The sequence below is a fragment of the Manihot esculenta genome, chromosome 8, assembly GCF_001659605.2.
Source record: "Manihot esculenta cultivar AM560-2 chromosome 8, M.esculenta_v8, whole genome shotgun sequence".
NCBI classification, from domain to species: Eukaryota; Viridiplantae; Streptophyta; class Magnoliopsida; order Malpighiales; family Euphorbiaceae; genus Manihot; species Manihot esculenta.
Window position 1 is genome coordinate 6445897 of NC_035168.2, and position 19311 is coordinate 6465207.

The 19311-nt window shown below is 38.2% G+C and overlaps 1 protein-coding gene across 1 annotated transcript; it reads left to right on the forward strand.

Annotated features, from left to right (window-relative positions):
- Window positions 1–7676: 7676 nt before the first annotated feature.
- LOC110620222 (uncharacterized protein At3g28850) lies at window positions 7677–9290 on the forward strand. Its single transcript, XM_021763864.2, has 2 exons — window positions 7677–8149; window positions 8183–9290. Exons 1-2 carry the CDS (start codon window positions 7881–7883, stop codon window positions 9090–9092), a joined length of 1179 nt encoding a protein of 392 aa, XP_021619556.1. The 5' UTR covers window positions 7677–7880; the 3' UTR covers window positions 9093–9290.
- Window positions 9291–19311: the final 10021 nt, after the last annotated feature.

The window sequence follows — 19311 nt, forward strand, 5'->3', positions numbered from 1 at the left end:
TTTAAATTTAAATAATTTTAATTTAATTGATTCAATTTAATTTTATTTAAAAAAATTTCAGTTAAATTGAATCTAACTCATATATTATATTTAAATCATTAGTCATTACGTTCATATTATAGGAAAATTTATAAAATAAAAAAATTAAAATAAAATATAAAATATTAATTTTTAAATCAAATCAAATTAAATTAAATCGAATAAATTCAATTAAATTTTTTTAAATAATGTAGTTTATTAGATTGGATTATGTTATGGTGATAAGCTGATTATTTCGTGGTTGATGATCTGAAATTTAGAAAGAGGTAGGTTTTGATATGAGTGAGTAAGTTTAATTTGAATGTTTCATACTCTTTTTTTTATTTTTTTTTATTTTTTAATTGATGACGCATAACCGCCATCTTGTTACACGGTTATATATTGATATTAGATAGAGCCATACAAATGTACTTGCCTTTTCACTATAGTCATGCGACCATTTAATTTCCCTCTGACGTTTATGCTAATAGGGTTTTGACGTAGCTGGACATGTTTCTCTATTTTTTCCATCACTTCAGATAAGCTGAGTCCCTCTTGAATGAGTCCGGATTCCGTGAGTTCAGCCTGCTCGATTATGGATTAAGTTGCGTGTTAGTAGACTAGCTTGCATAATGGGTTCTAATGAATTTTGGACTTAGCTCTCCTGTAAGGCTTGATTACCTCTCCTGTAAGACTCGATTACGATGAGTGTAAATGAACCTATCGTCATCAGTGGTGACCAAATTTAAAATTAAATATAAAATATTTATATTTTGCTATTCAAAATAAATCATTGTAAACATTATAAATAATTATTTAATTTTTTTTATTGATCATAAAAGCAACTAATAATTGCCCATAATCCATTAACCAAACAGCCAATAATTAACAAGTGAAATAATAAATTGAATCCAACTACATCCATATTGAATGTAAATATAGTTGCTTTGCTTCTAATTTGGAAAATCTTCTAAAATGTAATCAAATAAAGCAAAAATAAAATAAATAGATTAAAGGTGGAAAGAAAACTTTAGAAGAAGACCCACCCACCCTTAGTTGCAATAAAGACTATAAAGCTTAATAATGAGTTTCAGTTTAAAAATATTCTATTGTTTTAAAAAGTTATAAAATTTTAAATTTAAATTCAATAAAGTTAAATGAAAATATATGAAGATGGCTGAGGTGCGCTATAGATGACCCACTTGCATCTTCGAGGCTTGATGAGTGAGTCACTGCTAGACTGCTCTTCACCAAACCAGGAGAACAAGGCGGTGTACAGGAATTAGTTTAGCCTCTAATTTGCATATATAAAATATTAGAAAATTTTAATCAAAAAAAATATTTTTCTAATAAAAAAATAAATCAGACTAAGAAAAATGATTTTTTCTTTTAAAAAAAGAAAATTATTTTTCATACCTTGAAATTTTTATTAAAATTTTTATAGAAAAATTTATTAATAAAATTTATTTTTTAAATTAAAATTAAATAATAAAAAATTAAAAAACATTTTCTAAATATAAATTATTTTTTACAAATAGAGTCTTAATATTTGTAAAAAAAAAAATATTGAAGGCTAAAGTCACTTTTTTTAAGTAATTATATAATATTCTGTCTCATTAGTAAATATTTATTATATTAATTATTATTAATCGGATGAAAAGTATATCCAGTTCCCATTTCTCTTATAAAAATAGTTATACAATAACATAAGAATAAAATTTTACTTACAATAAATTTAGTTATTAATATAGATCAATTAAAATCAAACTTAAGCATTATCGATATAGATGAAAATAAAAATAAAATTTTATTTATAATAAATTTAGTTAATGAAACGGGATTGTAATGTGATTGGTTAAACCTGTTAGAGAATATGAGGTGATGGTGAGTATTGCAACTACTCCAATGCTTAAATGAGTATACTGAAAAATGGAGAGAGTGTAATAAATTGTTTAGAATTTGAATGGTGTTAAGAATAATGTATATTTGCCTTTGTGATCCTTCTCTTTTTATACTGTAAGAAAGTGAGATAAATATAACATTTTTTGATAATCCGATGATGACGTGACCAATTCGTTGGTAAAGGATTTTAATCAACTACATGTGATCGAAAATGTAAAAGAGATCTGCTAGTTTATAGCTGTTAATAGTAACTTTCTTATGGAGCCTCACTCTGAAGTTAAAAAGGCGAGTCTTGTCTGACCTGAGGCAGACCTGTCCTGAAGCGTCCGAATCTCCTTTTCTCTTGGTTTCGGGTACCATGGGATTCGAGCCTTCCTTTCTACAAGTGGGATCACGTATTGATTTATTAGATCCTTATCACGTGGTCCAGTCTTATGGTGACATCTCACGCCCTACTTTGAGTGAGTCTCATGTAGCATTCCCCCTGCTGGTCTTCGATTCTTTAGATTTGAATATGACAGTTATCGTCATGATCTGGGTCATGTGACTTATTTGTTCGGGTTGAACGCATGATATTCTTGCTTTCTTCTTGCTTGTCGTGCCGATCAGTCAGGTTTAAGATCTTGTCTTGACACAAATTGATCCGAGTAATATAATAATGCATTGACGAGTTTCTGGGCATTTTCCAGCCCTTGCGAGCTCTCAGGCCTTTTACAGCCTTGCCGTGCTTTCGGAATTTTCCAGTCCCGATGAGTTTCCGGGCATTTTTCTAGCCTTTGCGAGCTCCTCGGCCCTTTTCCAACCTTGTCGAGCTTCCAGATATTTTTCTAGCCTTTGCGAGCTCCTAGGCCCTTTTCCAGCCCTGGCGTGCTTCTGGACTTTCTCTAGCCCTGATGAGCTTTCTGGCAGTAAATGCCTTTGCGAACTTCGTGTGAAGCAGGACTAACACTCGGTAGGTCGGCCTGGCATATACCCGCCTTGTAGCCTAGTATCAAACACATTAGAAACTTCTTGTGAGCGAGACTAACACCCAATAGGTTGGGTTGGCATGTACACGCCTTGCGGCCTTGGCATGAAATGCCTTAGAATGAAATGCCTTAGAAACTTTTCGAAACTAACACCCGATCTTCTAGCCTAGCGTAGACCTACCTTTCGGTCTAGAATGAAAATGCCTTAGAAACATTTTGTGAAGCAGAACTAACACCTGAAAGGTCAACCTGGCATATTCTCGCCTTGCAGCCTAGCATTAAACGCCTTAAAAACTTCTTATAAGCGAGACTAACACCCAGTAGGTCGGTCTGGCGGCCTTGGTATGAAATACCTTAGAAACTTTTTGAAACTAATACCTGGTCTTCTGGCCTGGCGTATATCCGCCTTTCGGCCTGACATGAAATGCCTTAGAAATTTCTTATGAGCAAGGCTAATACTTGGTCTCCTGGCCTGGTCTATACCCGCCTTTCGGCCTGGTATAAAACGCCTTAGAAACTTCTTGTGAGCGAGGCTAACACCTGGTCTTTTGGCCTGGCATATTCCTGCCTTGCGGCCTAGCATTCAATACTTTAGAAACTTCTTGTGAGCAGGCTAACACCCGGTCTCCCGGCCTAGCGTATACTCGCCTTGAAGTCTGGTATTAAATATCTTAGAAACTTCTCAAGACTAACATCCGGTCTTCTAGCCTGGCATATACCCACCTTTCGGCCTAGCATAAAATACCTTAGAAACTTCTCAGGATCAACATCCGGTCTTTTGGCCTGGCATATTCCCGCCTTGCGGCCTGGCATTCAATGCCTTAGAAACTTCTTATGAGCAGGCTAACACTCGGTCTCCTGACTTGGCGTATACCCACCTTGATGCCTTATATTAAATGCCTTAGAAACTTCTCAAGACTAACACCCTATCTTCTAGCCTAGCGTATACCCGCCTTTCAGCCTGGCATGAAATGCTTTAGAAACTTCTCGGGACCAACACCCGATCTTTTGGCTTGCGTATTCCTACCTTGCAGCTTGGTATCGATGCCTTATTGTGAGGGACCCATGCCCGAATGGCCTTGCGGCCTTTTATAAATTTATTTTCGAGAACTAACGCTTGGATTATATGTGGGACCCATGCCTGGAGTATATGCAGGACCCATGCCTAGATGATCATATGGTCATTTTATGAATATGTTTCTGCGAACCAACGCTCGAATTTTGGCCTTGCGATTGCCTTGTGGCCTGGCATGAGATGCTTTTATGCGGGACTCATGCTTGGATAGCCATGTGGCCGTTTTATGAATGTGTTTCTGCTGACCAACATTAAAATTTTGGTCTGGCAATTACCTTATGGCCTGATATGAGATGCCTTATTATACGGGACCCATGCTCGGATGGCCATGTGGTCATTTTATAAACGTGTTTTCTCATACCAACACCTGGATTTTGGCCTGGCAATTGCATTGTGGCCTAGTATGAGATGCCTTGTTATATGGGACCCATGCCCAGATGGCCATGTGGTCGTTTTATGAATATGTTTCCGCAGACCAACACTCGAATTTTAATGCCGGACCCATACCTGGATGGCTTAGCAATTGCCTTATGGCCTATGTTCTTATCTCCATGTTTTCATCCAACGGCTTTGATTTTTCTATCAAAAAAGGAGCTTGAAGAATGCATCCTGATTTATAACATTACCATAAATCACAAATATTTCTCTAAGAATAAAATAAAAGACTCGGTTGTCTGATTTGACCATTTTCAAGACTCGAAGTTTGACTTAGGAACTGTATATCTATGATATTCTCCTTATTGTCACCCCTATTAGTGCTCGGTCCTCCTGAAAATACATGAGCAACCCCCACGGTTCACTAGGTGGTTTCGGAAACTATTACCTCATGCTCGGGTCTCCTATCTCTTATACTCTTTCTTATGAACTTTCAAAGTGTGTCACCCCTTATTAACCTCTCGATCTCATCTTTCAGATGTCGGCTCTCCTCCATTGTATGTCCATGGTTTTCATGAAAATAACAATGCTTAGTCCTGTCTCATTTTTCGGCTCTCTTAGGGTTGAGCTCGAGAGGCCACCTAATCTTCTTGTCATTTTTCCTAATCTACATTAGAATATGCGTCTGTCATTCAATGGGGTATATTTTTTATACTTACCTCGGCCATTCCTTCCTTGGGAGATTGGATAACTTCTGTGGTCTCCCTCATATCCTTGCTTATTCAGCTTTTGGCCTTGCTTTTGACCTATCTTTTTACTCTCTTCCCATCCTTCCTGGCACTTTTGGACAGCTCGTACCATCTTCCAGTCTACATCCTTGGGAACATCATCTGATGGCTCCTCTTCCTTGAACTTGTCCTTCCCTTTGGATTGAGCCTAGATTGCCTCTGTCCAAGTCCTTGAGGTCTCTATGGAAACTTCCTCCTACTCCCTAAGAGCCATGAGTCACGCCTCTTTCCGAGTTTTGTATTGCTCGAAAATAACATGCAACCTTCTGACGTACTAGAGTATTTGCTCGACGCTCAGATTATTGAAATCTACCTCGTTAATCATAGAGTGTGCTTTGTCTATTGCCAGGAGTATGAGAAATGATAATATCCTCCTTGGTAGTAACATCAGCAGCAGCTCGTGAATTGTCGACCACTTTTGAAGATAAAAGAGATATTTCTTTTTAAGAGAAAATAGATAAGATATCAATTTTAATTCAAATGAATAGAGACAATTCAATAGATTTTCCGGCAACGAAATCAAATAATATTGCTAAAAATAAAATGATGATGTGGCCGAAATGAAACTGTAATGTGATTAGCTAAACTTGCAAGGAAGAGAATATGAGGTGGTGGTGGTGGTGGTAGGTGCCCACAGTAGCCACTCCGACGCTCAAGTCAGTATACTAAAAAATAGAGAGAATGCAATGAATTGCTTAGAATTTGAATAGTATTCAAGTATAACATACCTTTGTTTATGTGATCCTTCTCATTTTATACCGTAAGAATATGAGATAAATATAGAATTTTCTGATAATTCAACGATGATATGACTGGCTCGTTGATAAAGGATTTTCATCAGCTAATTGGTCGGGAATCACATGATCAAAGGTATAAAGAAGATCTGCTGGTTTATATTTATTAATGGTAATTTTTTTATGAAGTCTCGCTTTGAAGTTAAGAGGGTGAGTCCTGTTCAATTTGAGGCCGACCTATCCTGAAATGTTTGGATCTCTTTTTCTTTTGGTTTCAGACACTATAGTCGTCTGAACCTTTTTTTCTACGGATGGAACTGGGTATTAATTTATTAAATTCTTACCACATAGTCAGTCTTATGGTAACAGCTCTCTTACGGTTCAGTTTAGATTAGTTTCGTGTAATATTAAATAAAAAATTTTGATTGGATATGAAAAATAATTAAATTGGAAATTAGAAATTATAAACTAGTGTTTGAAATGATGATGATGTGGAAAATACGATTTGGCATGCTCTTCGAAACTGACTTTGAAAGAGACGTAATATGAATAATAAGATAAAACAAATTATCTTCTCTCTTTGCCATATTTTTACTGTTTCACTTAACATTTAAAATTTTCTTTGGTTAAAGAAATGACACATCTCTCTCCCCCTCTCATTTTCAAAAGAAAATATATATATATATATATATATATATAAACTTTTAATTTTAATTTCAGAAAATTAAAATTTTATATAAATCATCTCAATTATACCAAAAATTTAGTATGTAAATATTTTTTTATGAAAACCCGAACTCAAACTTACAATGTTAACATAATCCTAATGCTACTAAATTAAATTTTAATTCCATATGATAATTTTAAAATTAATTTTATTATTATTATCTGCAGAGCAGTTAGTCGGCAAAAGTTGTATTTAAAATACAAAACGACAAACGTGGATATTTAAAAAATTTAAGCAAAAATTTTACAGAATCACCAAACTTTGGACCCATCCAATTGCAGCAAAGACTGCCCATGACTAAAAGGGAAACTTACAATAGAGTTTATAATTATGTAATTTAACAAAAATTCAAACTTAATTTTTAAGTTTTTAATAAAAAGTAATATAATTTATAAACTTTATTTCTTTGACTTCAAAAAAAAAACTTTATTTCTTTTATAAAATAATTTTTTATTAAATTTACAGTCTAATAAATATAAATATAAAAATTTAACTCAAATTTAAGTGATTAAATTATTATAATATTAAATTTATAAAATTAAATTATAATAAAAAGTAAAATTAAATTATTATAATTTAATGATGAATTTTAATAAATAAATTATTTATTAATCAACTAAATATAAAAATTGAAATATTTTTACTAATAAAATAGAAATTAAAATCGTAGTTTTATTAAGTCTCAGATTATATTACAAATTATCCTAGCTAAAAAACCCTAATTCAATTTCATGCCAAATTTTGTCACCTAGTCTGACAAATTTTAACTTAGATTTTATTTCTTAAAAAAAAAACAATTTTTCCAATTTCCTAGACAATCTTAAATAGCATTAATTTCCCCCATCACCTTCCCTTGTCTAACTCCATTGAAAGCTCTCCCTTGCCAGCCATCTCTCTCTCTCTCTCCAGCCTCCATTGAGAAGTGCCAACTATAACATGCTCACACAGTCCCACTTCTGCCACTTTTTATCTTTTTCTCTCTAAAAAGCAACCCAAAAATAAAATATAAAAAATAAAAAATCTAAATCTTCTCTCAAAAGGGTTATCCTCAATCCACAAAATAGAATTTCAAATTTTCTTTTTTTCTAAATAAATCTTTTAGACCTCAGAAACCATAAAGTAGAACCGTCCCAAAGTCTCTTCAAAAAGCCTCTCCTGTAACGACCCACAAGCTCCAAAAGATCAAGCCACAAGTTAAGCAAGAAAAACGGGCAAGGGTAAGAGAAAGCAAAGCAAAAGAACAGTCCAGAGACAAAGACAAAGACAGGGCATCGCCATTTTTGTTCTCCATTCATGGGCTGTTCTGCTTCAAAATCCAACACCCTCGACCCTAAGAGCCACCACCTTCAAGAAAATTTCTCCCCAGAAAGCTCTGCGTTTACTTCTTTTTCTTCACCAGTTCCTAGAGCTCTCTCTCTTCAGACCCCACTTGTTCATCATCTTCCTTCAAAGAAAGGTGATTCTCACCACCTTGTGTCTCTCACCTCCACCACTTATGGCTCTCTTCTCCTTGTTGAACCTCTAAAATCCAAATTGAACGGGCGAAATCCACCTGATCAACCCCTTTCTCCGCCCAAATTCACCAAAAACACTCATAAAACCCATGTCCCTGCTGACCCTGGTAAGTCTTTTTCACCAGACTCTGTCATCAATACATGGGAGCTCATGGATGGTCTCGATGATGACTTGGATTTCGAAATGGGTGACTCTTTGAAGCCGAAGTCATCGTTTTCTGACCATGCTGTGCAGGTTAGCTTAAAATCCAGTTCATCTCAGCGTTTGGGTTTTGATGAATCTATTAAAAAGCTTCAGGATTCTTTTGATTCTGAGAAATCTGAGTCATTTTCATCGTCAAAGCCGCTGTGGAAGCATTTATCAGAGGAATCATTTCTGTCAAAAATGGATCCCAACGTGGTCTCAAGTTACAGGCGAGCATTATCATCAAGGCAATTGGGCTACACCAAAGAAACAACCATAGTTGCAAGATCAGTGGGCTCTAGTCCCATGAATCCTTTACCAACCAACAATAATGGGTTCCTTTCGCATAATACAGAAGACAAAATTGTTCTATACTTTACAAGTTTGAGAGGAATTAGAAAAACTTATGAAGACTGCTGTGCAGTAAGGATGATTTTCAGAGGTTTTCGAGTTCCAGTAGATGAAAAGGACATTTCAATGGATGCTTCATACAGAAAGGAGTTGCAGAGTTTGATAAAATGTAAAGCAATAAGCCTGCCACAAGTGTTTATCAGAGGGAAGCATATTGGTGGAGTGGAGGAGATCAGACAGCTGAATGAAGCAGGTGAATTAGCAAATATTTTAGAAGGGTTTCCTGTTAGAGATCCTAGAGTGGTCTGTGAGAGATGTGGGGATGCAAGATTTGTGCCATGTCCAAATTGCAATGGTAGTAGAAAGGTGTTTGATGAGGAGGAAGAGCAGCTGAAGAGGTGCATGTATTGCAATGAAAATGGGTTGATTCGCTGCCCTGGTTGCTGCTGCTCATGACAATGATAATTGGGTGATGCATATTATTTGCAAAATTTTGCTGCTAGCTTGTTCTTGATCTTGAGGAAATGCTAAAGACTAGTGTTGTGGTTGTTTAATTTTCTTTTTTAAGCTTTTGGGTGTTGTTGTTCATTGTCTCTTTGAACACTGTTGAGATGAAATAAAAAAAATAAACAAAATAAAAAGCTTGATTGTGAATTTTTTTTCTTTTTTCTTTTTGGTATTCTATGGTGTTGGTTGATGGGTGAATGTTTCCTGGGAGTGGGCATTAAAAGAAGAGTGTTGCTGCTGTTTGCTTTCCTTGCAGTTCTATTTAATAATTTTTTTTATTTGGATGTTATATCAGGTATATAGATCTAACGCATATACTGCCAGAGGTACAAAAGTGGAAATAAAAATTACTTGGTTGGACCATAAAATCTATATTTATAAACAAGGTAAAAAATAATTATAATCATATATAACTCTTATAAATTTAAATATAGTATGTTTTATGAATATTTCGGGTACTGCCACAGTAAGTAGAAAAAAAATAAAATAAAATAGCCTTCTCTCTTTCTAGCATTTAGAGAAAATATTTCTCTCACCGTCGTTTTCTTTTATCTTTTATTTGAAATAAAAGTTTTTCTTTTCTTTACTGAATTTTTTTTTATCTAAGTGACTTTCCTTGCTGCGGAGCTCTCTCTTCCTTTAATCAGAGGTGGATTGTCTTCATTACTTTTAGGTGAAGGGTGTATATATATATATTTTTTTTAATTTATTTTATTTGGCTTTGCTTTTATACAGGAAGTAATTCAAAGTGATCTCTCATTTTCCTGCTCATTTTTTAACATACATGCAGATCGACAAGAGTACTCAATTTAATAGTAAATACCTTGGGGTCGATACTAGGCTTTCAAGCCATCTATGGTGATCCTCAACATTAGATATGTAAAAAGTGCTCTATCTATCATCTCCTAATAACGGCAGCAGATTGGCTGATCCTTCTTCTTAGCAATTTCGACCTTCCTCTATAGTTCAAGCTTTTTTGGTGGCCTCTAGTTTGACTCATCCTCCCTATCTTTAGATATGTTTATTCAAAGTTTTTCCTTGTTTTTTTTTAGCTTATATGCCTTCTGTATGGGATTTTCGAGTGAGTCTGCATATTTGATTTTTAAAACTTAGACACATTTCAAAATAGAATATGGGTTGCATATTGTTTTGTCTCTATCTCCTTTCTGCTCTCCTAACGGTCTTTAATAGGTGGTGTTTCTGTTAGTTCAGGAGATGATTTTCAACTGAACAACTGCAACGATGAAGAGGAGTGACGGTGTTGGCACCATCTCCTATTTGTTTTTCCTCTTTTGCTCTGAGGTTATTATAATAGGCCTTAGCCCTCTTTTGTGTTTTAGAGTTTTATTGGGCTTTAGAAACCTCTATCTCGAGGCTGGTTCAAGGGTTGTATTTTTGGTGCTTGAGCCTTCATTCAATGAATTTCAATTGCTTTTGACAAAAAAGAAAAAATACAAATATTTATATTGATTTATAATATTTTTTTCAATTGCAAATTAAATTCCTTAAAGCCTAGAAAGGCAAAAGATTACAAAGTCTATCATGAGTAAAAGATATGTGATTAAATCTAGTAGAAAAGTCCAATTCAAGATAAAAACCCAAAACCTTCTCATAAGTCTTTTAGAATTTGGACCTATTAAAATAGCCTAGCCTTGACAATGCCGCAGAGATACCAAGAGCTAAACCACATGGCCAAGGTCTATCAAGAGACATTAGAAGGGCCGAAAAACAAGCATTTTAGAAGAAATTAATAGTAGCCGATTGAAAGTATCACTTATCCATATTCGGCAATACACTATCAGGAAATCAAAACATAGAAACTCAACAAACAAAAATACAATTAATTTCCTTGACCTGTCAAAACATGTCCTTAGAAACCAATCTCAAGCGCACCAAGAACACAAGCCTAAGCATCATTGCCAAAACATGTCGTGTTAACCTCACCAGTGAGAAGATTGACGCTGTGGGAGTTGTAGTCTGTGTAGTTGTGAAGGGGCGAGTTTGATACTTTTTTATTTTCAACATCTATTCCTCCAGCCTTCAACAAGTCGTTGCTACTAACTAGATTTGGATGGCTCTCACCATAAACACTAAAACTACCATAAACAGATCTTAAAGTAAAACTACTCTATGAATTAAATTTACACAAGTCAAACCAAAATCAACAATAAATACTCAGAGATTGGTGAGGTTAACACGACATTTCCACTAATAAATAACATGAATCTTCCTAGCACAAAAAATAATAGAAACATAAAAAACGTTTTAATCAAAATCAAAAGAGAAAAAAGACTGCACTCTCTTATTAATTAAAATTTTTTTTTTCTTTAATTTATTAAAAAAAAAAATCAATTCAAACTATGTATTAATTGTGTCTTTTATCGTAACCGCGCATATCACCATATATAATTTAATATAGATTGCAAATGTAAAACCTTCTAAATTGATCCACAGATCAAATTGCAAGAAGTGTCAACTCAATTCTCATTTTCTTTCCACTTCAAGTAATATTCTATTAAAAAATTAAGCTATGAAAAATATCAATAAATTTTAGGTGATATATTAAAATTGTTTTCAAAATTACGATGCTTTAAAGAATCTAAACATAACACATTTAATATATAATGCGGACATTTTGATAATAATATTTTTTTAAAAAAAGTAGGTTAACAAAAATTTTGTTATTAATTTTTTATAGAAAATATTATAATTCTTTAAATTATAAGGCAACATGAATGATGATTTATAATTATAAGGAAGTAGTTTGATTAGTCTTTCAACTTTAAGGTGGATAGAATAGATAAATTCTCGAAGAGTCTTTTCAATATTTGTTTTTTCATTTATATCAAATAGGGAGATTTACAATTTAATCCATGGATATTGCCATTATTAATAAGTCAGTCCCTGTATTTTTAGAAACCTATTAAAATATCCTTATATTTTTTTTCCGTCAACGAAATAGTCCTTCCGTCCTCTTTTCCGTTAAAATTAGATAAAGGATGAGAAAGAAAATTTTTTAAATCCAATTTTACTCTCAAATAAAATCTTTTATTTAGTTATTGAATATTGTTATTATTAACAAGTTAGTCCTTACATTTTCAAAAATCTATTAAAACGTTTTTATCTTTTTTCATATCTATTAAAACGTTCTTATCATTTCTTTTCCTCAATAAAATAGTCCCTATCTTTTTTCATATCTATTAGAACGACCTTATCGTTTCTTTCCATCAACGAAATAGTCATTCCTCATCGTTTCTTTTCGTCAACGAAATCGTCCCTCCCTATATTTTTAAAAATCTATTAAAACGTCCTTATCGTTTCTGTTTGTCAACAAAATAGTCCCTATCTTTTCTCACATATATTAAAATATCCTTATCGTTTCTTTTTGTCAACGAAATAGTCCCTATTTTTTCTTTTCTCCTCCTCCTCTGAAAAAGAAGAAGAAAAAGAAGAAGAAGAAGAAGGAGAAGGAGAAGAAGAAGGAGAAGGAGAAGGAGAAGGAGAAGGAGAAGAAGAAAAAAAAGAAGAATGTAATACCCGGCTAGCCCCGGTATCGGAATTCCTAAGTTCCGGCAGATTTTCCGTTGGAAGTCGGGATTCGTGGATGTCGGAGCTTGCCCTAAGGGTATAAGAAAGGTTTTTAAGAGGTATTTTAAGTGTTTTTTTTATCATGTTTGCATGTTTTGAGTTAAGAAAATTGAGTTTTGAAATGAAAAGGCCAAGGGGACAAAAGCCAGGTTCGGCCGCCGAAGGTGAAGTTCGGCCGCCGAAAGTTGCATGGTTTTGCATGCACGTTAGGCCGCCGAAGGAAGAGTCGGTTGGCCACTACAAAAGCCCCTTTGCCCGAGACTTGAGTGTTAAACACTCTGTTTTTGGGTCAAAGGTAGGTTCAAGCTCTCCTTGGTGTGATTTCTCATGTTTTCCTCAAATCTTGCATGTTTTAACTTGATTTGAGCTTTGTTTTAGAGATTTGAGCAAAAGGAAGCAAAGTTGAGTACTTGGAGAGTTTGATTGAGTTTTCTCCTATCTCCAAGCTTGGATCATCAATCCTCTAGTTCTTCAAGAGGTAAGCATGGATCCTCACCTCCCCTTATGTTTAAAGCAAGTTTTAGAAGTTTGGGAGAGGTTTATGGCATGTTTTGGGGTATAAGCATGAGTTTGAGCATATGTTGCTCATATGCGTTTTGTTGTTGTTTTTGGGGCTTGAACTAGTTTTTAGGCCTCTATATGCATGAGTTATGTTATATGTTAGTTGAGAAGTGTTGGTATGCATGTTCTGGGTGTTTGATAGGAGTTTGGAGGCTGAGAGCATGAGTTGTGCTCGGATTCTGCCTTTCTGGAGAATCCAGGTTCGGCCGCCGAAGCAAGGTTCGGCCGCCGAACCCCTTGTGGAGGCAGTTTCGGCTGCCAAACCTTGCCCCCGAAAGCTAGGCTTTTGGGTGAGAAAGGGGCTTTCGGCCGCCGAAAGAGGGAGTTCGGCCGCCGAAAGTGCATGAGTTTCGTCTCTGGATGAGACTTTCGGCCGCCGAAGGTGCCGCCGAACATGCATGAGTTTCGTCTCTGGAGGGAGGTTTCGGCCGCCGAACCAGCCGCCGAAAGTGCCCAGTCCAGCCTTCTTTTGCCCATTTTTCCATGCATGCCTATGATGTTTTAGAGGGGTTTTGGGGAGATAGTAGGAGTTATGTTTGGTCCTCATTTGAGTCCACCTGTGTAGGTACGGACCCGAGAGACCAAGGAGGCCCACAGAGTTAGAGTTACAGAGACTGCTCAGCAGTTGACAGAGGTGAGTGGAACAGAACTTTATTTTAAAAGTTAAGAACTGTTTTAGCATGATTCATGCATCATTAATGCCATGTTTATGTAGGATGTTTTGCATTAGTATACACCAAGTTGATGCATTGCATTATTACTTGTATATGTGGATTGGACCGAGGCGATCTCAATAGCCCATAAGTCTGTCATTATTGTATGTCCTGTGTGAGCTCCTTTGGGGCCGGGCATTTACCTTGGATGAGTCCTGTGTGAGCCCTTATAGGGTCGGGCACCATGAGTAGTTAGTGAAAGACCTGTGTGAGCTCCTTTGGGGGCCGGGCACTGACAGAGGGAGTTTTGGGATCATGTCCAATCCGAGATGTGAAATGTTTGTGCAGTGATGCATCATATGATAGCATGTTTTAAATGTGATGTTTTTATCGATTCCGCTCACTGGGCTTTAGCAGCTCATCCCTCTCCCTAACCCCATTTTTCAGGGCCTCAGAGAAGAGAAAGAGAAAGAGATAGCAAGGGTAAAAGGCATATGTAATAGTATAGATTAGTGGACATGATAATGATGTACAGTACAGAGTTTATGTAATGTAGAGAAGTGATGTAATAGTAAGTTATGTACTGAGTTATAGAATTGTGCTTGGCCCTAGTGCTTGTTATCCCTTTATACATGATCCTTTTATGTTATATATGTTTGAGATAATGTTGTTATGAGAGCTAGGCTTGGTGCATGGTAGTATTTCTATCTCTGTAGTTACTGTATGGTACCATAGCAGGTATCACTCTTCGAGTGCATACAGACAGAGCATGCATAGTCCAGGCTTAGTTGATGAGAAAAGTTTCAGTGTTACAGAAAGTCAAGCAAAGAACAAAAAAAAAAAATAGAAAAGAGTAAGTAACAGTTTTAAGCTTATGTATGATCATGTATGGGATTTATCAGGTACACAGAGGTGACAGTAGGCTTACTACGGGTCCCGGCGGCCTTAAGCCGATCTGGATCCTAGTGCCGGTGATGGTCCGGTAAGCGGGCTGTTACAGATTGGTATCAGAGCATAGGGCCTCTAGAGTACGGTGTGCTGAGCTAAGATGCTCAGGGATTAGAGATATCTCACATCGGAAAGAGGTTGTTTTAGAGGGCAAGCACAATAGGAAGATCATGTCCACTAGGATAGGATGTTGAGTCCTGTCTTGCTGTGTTATGCCATGATTTTATGCATGTGCATTTAATGATATGTTATGCTTTGAGTTGCGGGTTCATGTTGTTACATGGATCCTATGATGCTAAAGTTTATGTTATGTTTTCAGAAGCTAAGATGAGAGGAACCCGTCGATCCGCTAGATTGACTGGCGCTCCGCCCGAGAATGAGGGTATGGAAGGGCGTCCCCCTGCTTTGCCAAGAGCTATGTCCCAAAGGGCAGGCAGAGAAAGATCATCAAGGGACCCTAGAAGGTCTTTTGATGAAAGCAGGAGGGAGACAGAACAGAGAAGAAGATCTAGTGATACAAGGGAAGAGATGGATGTGGATCCAAGAAGGGATGGAGGGTTAGGTGTTGGCACTATGGAGGAGGATGTGGGATCATCACAGGGAGGCGGTCAGGCCTCGGGGTATGATTATCCACCCCACTATCAGCCCTACCCACAGGGCCCAGGATATTCGATGGGAGGTACATCGGATTATCCTAGTTTTCACCCATATCCCACATATATGCCTTATCCACCGTATTACCCCCCATATCCACCATATCCCATATATCCACCCGCATCTTTTTACCCCAGTCCAGCATACTCTACACCAGAAAGTTCTGCACCTCCCCCACCACCACCAGTGGTACAACCAGAAGCCCCAGTTATCCAAACACCTCAACCTGGCCCATCTGTGAGGAGCAAGGTAAAGATGACTGATTACCTAAAGTTAGATGCTCCTAAATATCAATCAGGAGATGATCCGTTTGAGTACATTAAAGCAGTCAAGATGATAGCAGATGAGCTAGGGGCAGATGATACCAGAGCCATTCAGATGGCAGGGTTCACTTTAAAATGTAAGAAGGCGAAGGAATGGTTTGGCGTCTATGTGGACCCTAGGTTGGATAACATGTCTTGGGAGGAGTTTGCTAATGAGTTTGCCGGATGGGCATTCCCAGATAGTTCGAAAGAGCTAAAGATGATAGAGTTTGAGCAGCTCAAGCAGACAGAGGATATGAGTATTGATGAGTTTACTGACAGGTTTCTGGAGTTGCTGCGGTATGCAGGACAGGCCTATGATACGGAACAGAAAAAGGCCAGGAGGTATGCTATGAAACTGCATTCCAGGTATTCCTCTTTGATCCATGCAGCCGAGAGGGAGAGTTTCCACACCGTGGTGGATTTAGCACGAAGAATGGAGGCTAGTGCCATTATACAGGGTACAGTGAAACAGCAGCCGGCACAGTCTTCTGGTTCTAAGACCCCAGGTAGGGGTAAGTCAGACCCCTCTTCACAGGGTGCAGCAACTTCCAGTGGTAAGAAGTGGAGTGGTTCCACGCAGAAGTCGAGGAAGAATAAGTTCTGGAATAAGATTAAAGCAGGTCTGGGATTAGGCAGTGGCATGAGTTCAGGTTCAGAGGTTCCAGTGTGTAGTAGGTGCGGTAAAGCGCACAGAGGAGTTTGTCGCTTTGGGATTACAGGATGTTACAGGTGTGGCCAGGAGGGACACATGGCTCGTGAGTGCCCTCAGGCATCTTTCACGGCACCATCCCAGCAGACAGCTCCAGCTAGCATGCCACAGCCACCAGTTTCAGTTATGACACAGGGCAGAGGCAGAGGGAGAGGGTCAGCCTCTTCATCTGCGGGTCCCCGAGGTGGAGGTCCGTCAGCTCCGGCGCGGATTTTCACGATGACACAGCAGGAGGCAAACACTTCTAACACCGTGGTGTCAGGTAATCTCCTCATTGGGTGTTCTGAGGTGTATGTTTTGTTAGACCCTGGTGCTTCGCATTCCTTTGTTACTCCCAGAGCCATAGAGAGAGTGGGTTTGATGACGTCTGGGTTAGAGTGTCCCCTATGGGTCAGTGGCCCTAAGTGTGATCCATCGTTGGCAGAGACAGTCTGTCGACATAGTCCAGTATTTATAGATGGTAGATGCCTTCCAGCTGACCTTGTGGTTCTAGAGTTGACAGATTTTGACGTCATTCTAGGGATGGATTGGCTATCTGCATATGGTGCTACCTTGGACTGCAGAGACAAGGTAGTTAAGTTCAGAGATGAGGATGGATCTGAGTTTGTCTTCAGAGGAGACAGGAGGGGCACGCCTAGAGGTCTGATATCAGCCCTACAGGCTCGTAGGTTGCTCAGGAGGGGATGTCAGGGATATCTAGCACATGTGAGAGAGCTAGACAGTCAGGTTAGGGACCCCAGTTCAGTGCCCGTAGTCAGAGAGTTCCCAGATGTGTTTCCAGATGAGCTTCCAGGACTACCACCTGATAGGGAAATAGAGTTCGAGATCGAGTTAGTGCCTGGTACCAGACCGATCTCTATTCCTCCCTACAGGATGGCACCAGCAGAGCTTAAGGAGTTGAAAGAGCAGCTACAGGAGTTGGTAGATAAGGGTTTCATCCGTCCAAGTACCTCACCCTGGGGTGCTCCAGTGTTGTTTGTCAAGAAAAAGGATGGATCCCTTAGACTTTGTATCGACTACAGGCAGTTGAACAAAGTCACTACCAAGAATAAGTATCCTCTACCCAGGATCGATGATCTATTCGACCAGCTAGCAGGAGCAGGTTGTTTTTCTAAGATAGATCTGAGATCGGGCTATCATCAGCTGAGAATCAGGGAAGAGGATGTATCTAAGACAGCTTTCAGGACCAGATATGGGCATTATGAGTTCTTAGTGATGCCGTTCGGGTTGACTAACGCCCCTGCAGCATTCATGGATCTCATGAACCGAGTTTTCAGAGAGTACCTGGATCACTTTGTTATTGTCTTCATAGATGATATCTTGGTGTATTCCAGGAATGCAGAGGAGCATGCCCATCATCTGAGGATAGTCCTGCAGACCTTGAGAGAGCATGGTTTATATGCCAAGTTCTCCAAGTGTGAGTTCTGGCTAAGGAGCATTTCATTCTTGGGGCATGTAGTGTCAGATCAAGGTATAGCAGTGGACCCCAAGAAGATAGAAGCTGTAGCCAATTGGCCTAGACCCACCACAGTGACAGAGGTCAAGAGTTTCTTGGGTTTGGCAGGCTACTACAGGAGGTTCGTTCAGGACTTCTCTAAGATAGCGGCTCCTATGACCAGATTAACCAGAAAGAACCAGAGATTCACATGGTCTGACCAATGTGAAGAGAGCTTTGAAGAGTTAAAGAGAAGATTAACTTCAGCACCGGTGTTAGCTCTGCCTACTAGTGATGAAGACTTCACAGTGTTCTGTGATGCGTCCCGAGTGGGATTAGGTTGTGTGTTAATGCAGAATGACAGAGTAATAGCTTATGCTTCTAGACAGCTGAAGAAGCACGAGCTGAACTATCCAACACACGATCTTGAGATGGCAGCTGTTATCTTTGCACTCAAGATGTGGAGGCATTACCTCTATGGGGTGAAATGTGAGATCTTTACCGATCATAAGAGCCTACAGCACATCCTGAGTCAGAGAGAGTTAAACTTGAGGCAGAGACGGTGGGTAGAATTGCTTAGTGATTATGATTGCAGGATCCAGTATCATCCGGGAAAGGCAAATGTTGTAGCCGATGCCTTAAGCCGGAAATCACTAGGCAGTTTATCTCACATTACAGCAGAAAGGAGGCCGGTGGTGAAGGACTTCTACAGGTTAGTTGAGGAAGGGCTACAGTTAGAGTTAACTGGTACAGGTGCTTTGATTGCACAGATGAAAGTTACACCCGTGTTTCTGGAGCAAGTGGCTCAGAAACAACATGAGGATCCAGCGTTGATCAAGATTGCCAGGACTGTTCAGTCAGGCAAGAGCGAAGAGTTCAGATTCGACGACCAAGGGATTCTCCGATACGGGCATCGACTATGTGTACCAGATGACATCAGTTTGAAAGGAGACATTATGAGAGAAGCTCATAATGCGAGATATAGCATTCACCCTGGAGCCACCAAGATGTATCAAGATTTGAAGAGAGTGTATTGGTGGCCAGCAATGAAGAGAGAAGTGGCACAGTTTGTGTCAGCCTGTGAGATATGTCAAAGGGTGAAGCTAGAGCACCAGAAGCCGGCTGGAATGCTTAACCCACTGCCGATTCCAGAATGGAAATGGGAGAATATAGCCATGGATTTTGTAGTGGGGTTACCGGCGACGTCCAACAGACTAGACTCCATATGGGTGATTGTGGATAGACTGACTAAATCTGCTCACTTCATTCCTGTCAGGAGTGGCTACTCTGTGGACAAGTTAGCGCAGGTATATGT